This window comes from Quercus lobata, chromosome 4 (genome assembly GCF_001633185.2).
Source record: "Quercus lobata isolate SW786 chromosome 4, ValleyOak3.0 Primary Assembly, whole genome shotgun sequence".
Taxonomy (NCBI): domain Eukaryota; kingdom Viridiplantae; phylum Streptophyta; class Magnoliopsida; order Fagales; family Fagaceae; genus Quercus; species Quercus lobata.
Window position 1 is genome coordinate 8424777 of NC_044907.1, and position 12216 is coordinate 8436992.

Genomic DNA, 12216 nt, shown 5'->3' on the forward strand with positions numbered 1-12216 from the left:
TTTTCCATCATATCAATAATTTAAATCAATACTAAAATTGTAATAGTCATCGTTTTTTAAAATGTTGAAAAAGTGGTAAAATATATCCTGCTCCTTTGAAAATGAATAGTCATGGTTTTTTTTTTAGAGAGATAATTACAACATACTGCTAACTCCACAGCTCGAACCCTTTCCTCTTAGACCCCAAACACTTTATGCATGGGGAGGTGCCAATTCAGCTACAAGGCTTTTGGCAAAATGAATGGTCATGGTTGGATTGCTCTAAAAATCACGAAGTATCATAATACAATTATAAATTCCCTTTATCTTTGGAGGTCGTTTAGACTTTTAGAATATACAAACCAGTGTTATTAGATTTAAATCTATAACCAAAATAATTAAATTAAATTTACAAAGTTTAATTCTTTATATTTGGTACGTCATTGTAGCTCCTAGCATCCACCACGTTAAGATCTATGGAAAAGAACTATTAAAAATTTATATTATATGCCAATGATTTTTGCAAGATTTTTTTATGATTGGTTGGCTCAATGTCAAGGTCCTCAAGGAGTGCTCATATTTGGTGCAATTGAGTGGCAGACAAAAATTAAGCTGTAGATTTTTATGTAACCAGCACACTGATTTTTTTTTTTTTTTTTTTTTTTTTTTGTTGGTTTTAAAAAATGGGAATTAGATATGTATTGAGTATTGTTTTATGTTTATAGTTCTCCCGTTGGAGCATTTTTGGGTCTGTATACAGTATACACTATTAAAATATTTAGGAGCTGTTTAGTATATTATTTTAAACACATGTTTTCAGTTTTTAAACAATATTATACATATTTTCACACATTTTTTTACTCATACGTATTTCAAAAAAATACAAATAACGTTACTAGAATAATGTTACCAAACGGCCCTTTAGTATTCTAAAAAAAATAAAAACTTGCATCTAAGTTTTATCCAACCTAGGAAAAATGTCTTTGATTATTGGTCTGATAAGACAAAGGAAGATAAAAAGATAATTGATTTACTTCATCGTGAAGTCAAGTTAGACAAATTTCTGTTTTTTTTTTTTTTTTTTTTTTTTTTTAATGCAATGGGTTATGTGTTAAAATCTCTTGCAAAAATTGGAAACTGAATTTACAATTAACTGGATACTGAACCCGTGGTTGTTATGACTTAATAAAAAAAAAATTGCCGGAAAAGAATAAAGCAATTTTTTTTTAAATGATAAAGTTTAGTTACAAAACTTATTAAAGTCTAAAGCTACAATTTTCTCAATAAAATAAATATTAATATATATTTTGAAAATCTAAATTACATTTTTTTTATGCTCTTAATATATGTGTCAAATTTTATGTTAATTAAATATTATTTACTATATAATTTATAAATTTATTTATTATACATCATTTTAAATTATAAAAATTAATTAATTAGATAAATATGTGATAAGTTTTTATTAGTGAAGTATAAAGTAGGGCAGAAAAATTGTGATAAAAGATTTAGAGTTAAAAGATTTTTTTTCTTTTCTTTTACGGAGAAACGAGAATCTAGATTTAAATCTAACAAGATATTTGACAGATCCAATCAGATTTCGACCAAATTCAGTAAAGTCTTAGCCAGATTCGGCCAAATCTTCTTCCTTTATCACACACCAGATGAACCTGACATTTGCTCTAGTGGAGGACTCACCTTTAATCTGACATGGACGACACGGTTTTCATTGGACTCATTGTATATTGGTGATTTGTTCTGTCTATTGGCTGGCTTACTGTACCGCAACGACCTAGACTTTTAAGCTTCAAAAATGCAAGGGGAACACCTTCTTCCACACCACACGGTTTTTTCTTTGCAGTGGGCCAATCACTGACATGTTGCTTCTTGTTATTTTCCTATGCATGATAACGATTCTTTTAAGAAAATATAAAGGAAAGCTAATAATGTTAACACTTCCACTTTAAAACTTGATTTTTCTTCACAGCACTATTACCTTCACTAACATCAGAGCACTTCAAGCCCATCCTCTAGCTTTCGTCTCGATCTTCTAAGTTCCTTTTCCACGTTACAAAGAAATGGCCGAAGGAATGCTCCTTGCCGTTGCACAAAAAATCACTGAAGATTTGGGCTCTTGGGCTTTCCAAGAGATCGGATCGCTTTGGGATGTCGAAGCTGGACTTGAAAACATCAAGAATACCGTTTCCACGATTCAAGCTGTACTTCAGGATGCAGCAGAGCAGCAGAGTCGTAGCCATCAAGTCAAGGACTGGCTCGAAAAGCTCAAGGACGCAGTTTATGAAGTAGATGACTTGTTGGGTGAGTTCTACACTGAAGCTTTACGACGAGGAGGGATAACTGGGAATATTACAAAAAAGGTACGCGATTTCTTTTCAACTGATTCAAACCCAGTTGTTTTTCGTGTACAGATGAGTCGTAAAATTAATGCGATGAAGCAGAAACTAAATGCAATAGCGGAAGATAGGAAAATGTTTCACTTAAAAGAATACCATGTAGAGCCACCTGTGAGAATGGATAGGGAAGAGACTCACTCATTTGTAGCTAATGTAAAAGTTATTGGGAGAGAAGATGATAAAGAGGCCATCATAAGACTGTTGTTGGAGCGTAATAATGAAGAGAATGTTTCAATTGTTCCTATAGTGGGGATTGGTGGGTTAGGAAAAACCACACTTGCTCAATTTGTATACAATGACAAGAACATCAAAGAACATTTTGAGCTAAAAATGTGGATATGTATATCTGATGTCTTTGATGTGAAAATGATTATTCAAAAAATAATATCGGCTACTGGTATGGAACCTGTAGACCATAGCATGGATAAATTACAAGATCAACTTCGTAAAATAATTGATCAAAAGAAGTACTTACTTGTCTTGGATGATGTGTGGAATGAGGATCCTCACAAATGGGATAGTTTGAAAGATCTTTTAGTGGGTGGCGCTAAGGGAAGTAAAATTGTAATAACTGCACGTGCAAGATTGGTAGCAGAGATTACATGCCCAGCTTCAATATACACTCTTAAAGGTCTCAATGAAGAACAGTCTTGGTTGTTATTCAAGCAAATAGCATTTAGAAAAGGGCAAGGGCAAGGGACCAATAATCCTAGACTAGAAGAAATTGGAAGGGAAATTGTGCGCAAATGTCAAGGGATACCCCTTGCCATAAAGTCTATAGGAAATGTATTGCGCTTGGAAAAAACGGAGCATAAATGGTCATATGTCAAGAATAATATACTAGAAATTGCAACTCAACAAAAAAATGACATTTTTCCAATTCTAAAGTTGAGTTACGATCATCTTCCATCACATTTAAAAAGTTGTTTTGCCTTTTGTTCCTTGTTTCCTAAAGATTATGAGATTGATAAGGTGACACTCATACAACTATGGATAGCGCAAGGTTTTATCCGACCATCAAACAAAAACCAAGAATTAGAAGATGTTGCAGATGAGTATTTCAAAGATTTGCTTTGGAGGTCCTTCTTTGAAGAAGTGACAAATGAAAAGGGAGAATTAAAATACAAGATGCATGATTTAATTCATGATCTTGCAGAATTAGTTACAGGGGCAGAGTGCACAATAATTACTTTGGATCGAAACAATTTTGATGAAAAAACTCGTCATGTGTCACTTCCATTTTATATTGACTCATCTTTTATTGAAACATCAGGTTTGCTGGTTAGAGCAGAGAAGTTACGTACATGTCTTCTAACATTTACTCCTAGTATGGCTTATAGAGCGGGAAAAATAGATGAATCAATGTTGAATAAACTTATTATGAGTTGTAGAAGATTGCGTGCATTGGGTTTATGTGGAGTGCATATTGAGAGAGTGCCAGATTCTATTGAAAAGTTTATACATCTTACTTACCTTGATTTTTCTGAGAATGATGGTATTGAAACTCTCCCTAATACTATTTCTAGACTTTGGAAATTGCAAACACTAAAAGTCAATGGTTGTCGGAAACTTAAAGAATTACCTAGAGACATTAGATTTTTGGTTGGCCTCAGGCATCTTGAGAATAGCAATTGTTGGCTTTTGAGTCATATGCCTAATGGATTAGGACAAATGACATGCCTACAAACGTTATCATCATTTGTTGTGAGAGACAACCAAGCTTCTACCTCTGGGCCCATTAGTAGTGGGCTAGACGAATTGAATTCGCTAAACTCCCTGAGAGGAGAACTACAAATCTCAAATTTGAGATGTTTGGAAGATGTTTATTCAGAACCCAATGCTGCCAATTTAAGGGCAAAACTGTATCTTGACCGGTTGACATTATTATGGCATGCAAATAATCCTCTTTTTTGTTCTAATGATGACAACGATGGTGATGAGAAGTTATTAGAAGGCCTCCAACCACACCAAAATCTTAGATTTTTGTCTGTGAATGGGTATGGGGGTGTGAGATTTTCAAGTTGGCTTTCTTTGCTCACAAATCTGGTTAATTTATCTATAACTGGTTGTAAGAGATGTCAACAACTTCCACCATTGTCTCAACTCCACTCTCTGAAACGTCTATCTCTTATTAATATGGAAGTTTTGGAGTACATATCAGATGGTGGTATAAATGAGGAGGTTCCTACTTCATCCTTCTTCCCATCGCTGAAGTCCATTTATATTTCCCAATGCCCTAATCTGAAGGGATGGTGGAGGAGCACATCAACAACAGATCGCCAACAACATCCGCATCACCAGTCACTGCCTTCATTCCATCATCTTTCTGCTTTACAAATTCGGGTTTGCCCTAATCTAACTTCCCTGCCTCCATTTCCGTATCTTGAAAAAAGTCTATATTTGGAAAGAGTCAGTTTGAAACCTTTACAACGGACAATAGCAATAAATTCGTCACTTCCTTCTTCCTCCTCTTTCTTGTCCTCTCCTCTCTCCAAATTAAAGTCTATGGCTTTAGTTTCTATAAAGGATACAGAGGCTCTACCAGACGAGTGGATGTCAAACCTGAGTTCTCTCAAGGAACTATACATACAAGGAGGCCCTAAGCTGAAATCTCTATCTCTAGCCGTGCCCCATCTCACCTCACTCGAGGACTTGGAGATTTGTAGTTGTGAGCTGTTTGATTCGATTAGTGACATGGGTGATGATGGCACCGAATGGCAGCATCTTAAATGCCTCAGTTCTCTGAGTTATCGCAACGTTCCCAATTTGAAGTCTATTCCTTCCGGGCTTCAACATGTTACTGCTCTGCGAAAGCTTGTGATTTCTAATTTTCCCAATTTGACGATTTTCCCAAAGCTCACCTCAGTTGTATACCTTCAAATTTCATGGTGCCCCAACCTAACATCAATTCCCAATAATATCAGTAATCTCATGTCCCTCGAAGTACTTCACATTTCCTATTGTCTAAATCTCATATCACTTCCTGATGAGATGCTTTCTCTTAAGTCTTTACAAAAGCTAATAATTCAAAGATGTCCTGACTTAGCGAAAAGATGTGAAAAGGGAATTGGGGAAGATTGGTTCAAAATCGCTCACGTCCCTGTTATTGAAATTCGGGATTGGTGATTTTATATGCTGAAAAAATGTGAACCAGTCCATTTTTCAGTCGGTTCCTCTTGGGCTACCTCAAGAACACTAGCCCTCTCAGCCTCGACCATGCCACTCGCAACATAACCTCTGGTATGTCTTCTGCAATAGCTGAGCTTGGTAGCTCTTCACTTTTTACTCTTTTTATTTTAATTTTCTTAATTATCTTATAGGAGTATAATTTATGTATGGTTGCTGAGAAAACATAGTAAATTTTTGGGAATTCTATTCTTTATATTTTGTTGATTTCCAAAAAATAAAGAAATTTTTAATTATCTTTTTTTTTTTTTTTTGGGTGGATTTCCAAAATATTAGAGCAATAAATAAACTCATCCATGGTATATAATTGGGTTCACTTTATTGAAACTTTTCGGTTTTTCATGTTTTCTAACAATGATAAATCCAAGATTGATTTTAGAGCAACCAAACTGTTGGATATTGTTTACAAGTTTTGTTTCTGGTTATTTTTTCAACAAGAAAGATTTGGCCAACCCCAATATCATCCATGAACAAGTGCTCTTTCCAGTTTTTCACCTTCTTTTCTTTTCTTCTTCATTTTTCTATTTTGGAATGCAACTCTCTTTCTTAGCTTATTGGGTTTTAATTTAAGCCTTTTGCAAAAATGGATTTTTTTTTTTTTTTTAAATTCATGCAGTGAGGAGTCAAGGATTCAATGGACATACTAAGAGTTCTGTTAAGAAGGTTAGTGTGTGGTACTCCGTTTTGTTGTGAAGACCACCTTTATAAGAAAAGAAATTTTTCTTCAAAATTGAAGCTCTACGAGATTTGCATTGCATTTCTAGGATGCCAATAGTGATGCACTGAAACAAGATTTAATGTTTTTGATTTTTCTGTGTATGAATCAAATTTAGTCTTTCCCTTTTGGCAATTATTGAAATATTGTTATCCTTTTTGTCATTGCATAATCCTGCTCCTTTGTAATCTATTTACATGAAAGGCCTTAAAATGAATATACCTTTTGTTCTATCAACAGATTTAATGGGATGAATCATTGAGTGAGTGTGGATTATCTAAAGAATTTGAAGATTTTTGTGGAAAATATGGCAATGGATCTATTGCTTGGATACTTTGAGGATTTTGTAAACTGATCTAGCTCAGGTCTTGGTTAGAGTCATCAGTAATCGAAGGTTATTTAGTAATTTGGAGTAGTGTTAAAATGGGATCTCTGATTTTTGGCATTCAACACTATGGTCATATTGAGTTAAATCAATTTTCTTCCAAATAAGAGAAAAAGGCTTAATATATATCACAAAGTCACTAACGGGGAAGAGGGGATGGTCCACCTAAAAAGTTCATGTCCTACAGTTGGGAGGGCTTAAACTTGGTTCATCTTCTGTGTTTCTAGATAAATGTAGATTAATTATGAATCGTAATCCTTTGTTGGGATTCAAATGCTAATTTTCTTAACTCTTCTTCTTTGTTCTCTTTGTGTTTTTTTGATGATCTCCCAGTTTATTTGATCCTAGATGGAAAACAAATTGGAAGCATGAAACAAAACTAGGGATAAATATCTGAGCCTATTGAGAACCTTTTGGGCAAGTGCAAGAAGTGAACAGCTCGCTTAACTATCTTGTTTTTGTGTTCCTTTTTTCCCCAAGGGGAAAAAAGGGGGGGGGGGGGGGGGGGGGGTGCAGGGGCGAGGGAGACACGTAAATCCTCACTTGTTTCTTTGTTCTAACCATCTGTACCTTGGTATAAATGATAAGACTGCACTTTTGGGTTTGCAGAGTTGATTTTAAATGAACAAATTGAAATTTGGCACTCGGAGACGTTGGAATAGATTTATGGTGAATAATCATTATTCAGTAGGATGATCTAGTCCAACCCAACAACAATGCCTTAGTCCCAGAATTTTTGCGGTTGACTATTTTATACTGGAATAATATTAAATGCATTTCAGAAATATGTTCTGCTCCAAAGTTCCTATAGGTCCATATATCTCTGTTAAAATTCAATCCTCTTGTTCCCCTTCAGTTAAGAGCATAGTGATTTTTTTGGTCATTTGATTCTTTGTGCAGAATATAGGCAGGTTTGGAATATAAAAACAGCAAAGAGTTGGTTGTTTATCCAAAACGAGTTGGTATTGCAATTATCAAGCCACAACCGAAAAATTAAGTGGTAAATCATTTAAGTTTCATATATGGTTCTTTATTTATGTCCTCGAACTTATGTTTGGTAGTATGGCATGGATAAAGACCACAGCTTGGTGTTGACTCCCCAGTTTCTTTATATTCATGCATCTCCTTTCTAAGTTCCCTGTGATTGTTAGACACTACTCTCTCTCTTTTCATTCCTCATTTTCATTTTAGGTATGGTGATTTTCTCAGTTATAGGAGTCTGTATGCCAGAACTTTGAATACTTAGACAGACAAGATTTCAGTAGTTTATGTGTCTTCCAACCATTGGTAAAAACGAATATGCAGCAACTAGCAAAAAGTAAATTGGTAAGTATCTCATTCTCATCTTTATTATATCTTACCACATAGATTAGGCTAAAAGGTTCACTTGTTGAAAATTTAATTGTAGGATGGTAAAAACACTGTTATTTTCCTCTCTTTTCCTTTTTTAATTTTTAATATATTATTTGAACTTAATTTTGATGGGCTGGAATGGATGAAGATGATGGTTTGGTGGTAGCAATCCGATTACCACATAGTTGTCAATATAGCTTAATATCTCATTCCTTGTGAAGCATTAGTTTATGTTCATGTCAAAATATTGGAAATGTTTACTCTTTCCTATGTACATAAGCAGCACTTAGAAAGCATCCCTTTGAAATTACATAGTCACAAGAAGTATCTTAAGAAATAAGGTAGAGTTACCCATATTTTAAATGGGAGATAGAGTGGAGATAAGATTCAAACTTAATAACACATATTTTGATGCCATGCTAAACTACCAGTTGTCCCAAAAGCTTAAACTGATAGGGAATTTTTCTTATGCTAACCATTATTGTAACAATTATAATATAGAGTTTGTCCTGACTAAACCAGGTAACTCAACTTTTACTGGTTACATGACAAAAGCCACCAATATTTTCTCTTAAAGCTATATGAAGGTGCTGCATCAACAGTCAGTGCAGGGCTTGTGCTTTTGTGCAGTAGAGTGGAGAAAAAAAGGTAAGATTGGATATTGATTAAAGTATTATGTCTACTTTTGGCTTTTTTTAGGATGAACGCTTTGATATAAGGGAAATTGTTGTTGCACACCATGGAGTGCACACCGTACACACAATTGATATGTGTTTCTGCTTCTCTCTTTGCAGGAATGTTGCCTCCAGCATGCTAAAGATCTATCTTTGTGTCATCAACAAGCATTTTGATGTTTGAGGCTAAGACATATCACATTCTTGATCTGAATCATTTTCTCAAGTCATTAAGGACATTATGATGTAAATTCTGTTTACAGTGTGTTTAGGCTGATTCCTATATGGGTATTATAGATGACCATCAAGTTCTTGTACAGCCTCAGGTGGATATCAGAGAATATGGATCTGTTACTGATAATCAACTTGCTACATCATTTCTCTTTAAGGAACAAGATCTATGAATCTATCATAATGAACATTTTAGCTCAGAATTTATCTAGCATTACTTAGGTATGACATTTTATAAATGGACAGAGCTTTTACTACCCCTAGTAATCTCTCTCTCTCTCTCTCCGAATTGTCTGTCTCTTCTTGTTATGCTGGCGGCAGGTAACCTGACTAAGCAACTGTCAGAATCATTCACACCTGATAATGCCATCAGGTTTAGTCCATGATCAATTCGACAACAATTAAATGGTTTTCATTCCAAGGAACCACTTTCCTTCTTTGGGTATGCTTTTTATCATCATTTTTTTTATTCTATCTTAGCCAATAACCTTGCAGTCTGACATCTGCCTTTATCTGAAGTATAAGTGGAGTGCCAGGAGTGAGGTGGTCTGGTTAAAACTCCCAAGTAAATATTTCAAAATGAAGAAATTTTTCAGAAACTAGCTTTTCCTTGGAGATGAGAGTAAAGAATGATGTAGCTGAGCACCAGCCCAACCTGCCACAACTCATAACGTCAACATGTAGTTCCTTCATGACTATGGTCTTTGATTGTTGATTTTGTTGCAGGAGTTTCGAACAAATTCATTATTTGAGGCTGATGCAACAAGTGAAACATCCGTCGCTGACCTCTCTCGCTTCATTCCCAATATGCCGTCTTCACCATCAGTGCCCCCATGTTATCAGCAATGGGTAGCTTTTGGAAACAGTAACCTCTCACTCTGTGTTTTGAGAAGAAATATGTATGTGAATGGTGAAACAAGAGTATATTAACTTCCTGAATTTCTTCTGTATTATTTTTTTTAAAGATAAAGACACCCTGAAAAGAAAATGAACGATTTTATAAAAATAAAAATGACTGAAAGTTGTTTGTGAATCCGTATTAACCTAAATCAATGTAGTGACAAATTTTGGAAATAGTAAGATTGACTGTCTTGGCTACTAAAATATTGTGGTTGGTGACAATGTTCTTTTTTATCTACTCCCAAGTCTTTTCCCTAAAAGCAATATTCCATTGATCAGACCCCATACATTTTGTCTTTAGTTATTAGGTGTCTCCAATATGTTTCATGTCTTTGGTTATTTGGCTTGTAGTTGAACTGGATTTTATTTGTTCTCCTTGGTGGTTATCTTCACTGTTGTTGAATGTAGAATTCGTTAAATCAAATCTATAGCTTTCAAAATCTTGATTGGTTGATTTGAGCAGACAAGTATGGTTTATGTCATGGTTGTACTCTCCGAGTGGAGTTGCTCTCTTAAAATTTTAAGATTTACATCTTGGTATTTGAATCAGTGCACTCACCAACTGTATGGAATGCAAGCTTTGGGTAGAAGTGATTGTCTTGCTAATGTGGTTTTTAAAACTTTTCTTGAGAAGATTTCATTTGAAGTGTTTGTGTTAAGTTCAACTCATTTGGCTTATTGTCAATGATTGAAACATCATCCTCGTGATACCGAAAACCTCTTTACAGGTGTAATGTGAAAACCTTAAATCTGCATACATGCTATTTAATTAAACAGAGCTTAGAAAATTATGCCAATGGTAAATTTCATTCCATTTTCTTGTTTCATATCACCTCAACCTTACCTAAATAGGTTTTTACTTATACAATGATCCCCTTAAGATGGAAACATACTTACACCATATGGAGTAGATCAAACAATTTCATTTGTCATTGATCAAGAAATACTGAGCATAGATTATAATATGTACTTTTTTCCTAACTATGCTTGGTGACTCTTCTTTCTCAGGTAACAATACAATTGCCACCAATATCATCTCTTAACAACGTGAATTAGTAGCTGCATCAACAACTTGATTAGAATTTGTGCTTTTGTGGAATAGATTGGCACTAAAACGTACAGGTAGATATTGATTTAATAACTGTCTACTTATGGTTTATTTTAGAATGAATTGTCATATAATATGCAATCTATCTCATGACTACTTTTACTGTCCAGGCATGCAGACATTTACGTTACATGTTGGAGCAGATGGTGCAACCAGTTGCTCTGACTTCATTTTTACTTGCCCATGGGAATTTTCATTTGTTATTAGTGTTTTACAATTCCCTGCTTTACAAAAAATGTGGATTACCAAAGAAGCAAAGTGTTAAATGGCTGACTTAATTCTGTGTGTACATGTTCAACACCTCACCAAATTTGACTCAAATTTGGTGATTGTTTATCAATAGGCTGAGAAGAGCACCTGTATATATAACCAGTCATGCATAGTTCTTTAAAAGACACAACTTTGGTCTTTTGTAAACCAGGTTTAGAGAATTTGAAAATTCTTGTGGTGTGCTAGTTGTGGCGAGGGAGAGTTCTTTGGGTGTAAATGGGACTTGGGTTTTGTGAGTGTTGTTGTATCAATTTTGTAATCTCCTTATTTTTTTAGTAAAAATTTCTTCTGGACGCTGCCCGTGGATGTAGGCCTAAAGCCGAACCACATAAATCCTTGGGTTTTTTGTATGCTTGTTTCTTTTATTTTTCTATTTTTATTTCACATAAACCCACAATTTTTTGCATCACTCATAACAAATAAGTATCAAAACTTGCACAATCTCAACAAAAGCATAACACTTTGATAGGGATGAAAACTTCAAAAGCTTGTTTGGAATTCATGCGCGAGCGATAGCAGGTATTTAAGATTATAAGATGATCTCTTTGTTGATGATTTTTTTTTTTTTTGGAACGAGAGTGTCATCAACAACAATTGCCAGACCCTGATTTTAGTCATTTTCATAAAGAACTGAACTTGCAATCCTTTCTTTCTTTCTTTTTTTGGGTTGGCTCTTGCAATTCCATGGTCACTGTTACTGTAAGGTATATGATGTAGTATTTTGGTGAATCCATTTCTAAGTACGTCTGAGTACTGAATTATTGATGAGAAAAATTAGAGGCTCTCTCTATACATCAATGCCAATTTTTGTAATTCAAGTTTCACTGCACCGGAATTTTTTGGAGAGATACTTATTAAATGCCAGCAAGTTTAATTATGAAACATATATTTCAATGGAAATATCTTTAATTTTGCAGTCCTGTCTAGTTTCTATTATGCAATCTTCTCTTGGTTCTATTTATTAGAGTACTCACATTAGTTGGTGTATAATAGAAAAATTG

General features: G+C 34.5%; 1 protein-coding gene across 9 annotated transcripts; it reads left to right on the forward strand.

Annotated features, from left to right (window-relative positions):
- The first annotated feature begins 1853 nt into the window (after nt 1-1853).
- LOC115986398 (putative disease resistance protein RGA3) lies at nt 1854-10938 on the forward strand. Of its 9 annotated transcripts, none has more exons than XM_031109383.1 (8): nt 1854-5633; nt 6196-6242; nt 7580-7679; nt 7871-8005; nt 8555-8680; nt 8827-9379; nt 9664-9836; nt 10846-10938. In XM_031109383.1, the coding sequence occupies exon 1, from the start codon at nt 2058-2060 to the stop codon at nt 5517-5519; it is 3462 nt and encodes a 1153-aa protein (XP_030965243.1). In that variant the 5' UTR covers nt 1854-2057; the 3' UTR covers nt 5520-5633; nt 6196-6242; nt 7580-7679; nt 7871-8005; nt 8555-8680; nt 8827-9379; nt 9664-9836; nt 10846-10938. The 9 variants fall into 9 exon arrangements, with proteins under 9 accessions (XP_030965243.1, XP_030965245.1, XP_030965248.1 ...); XM_031109385.1 differs by having other exon boundaries at nt 8827-9159; nt 9259-9836; XM_031109388.1 differs by having other exon boundaries at nt 8827-8952; nt 9027-9836.
- The last annotated feature ends 1278 nt before the right edge of the window (nt 10939-12216 follow it).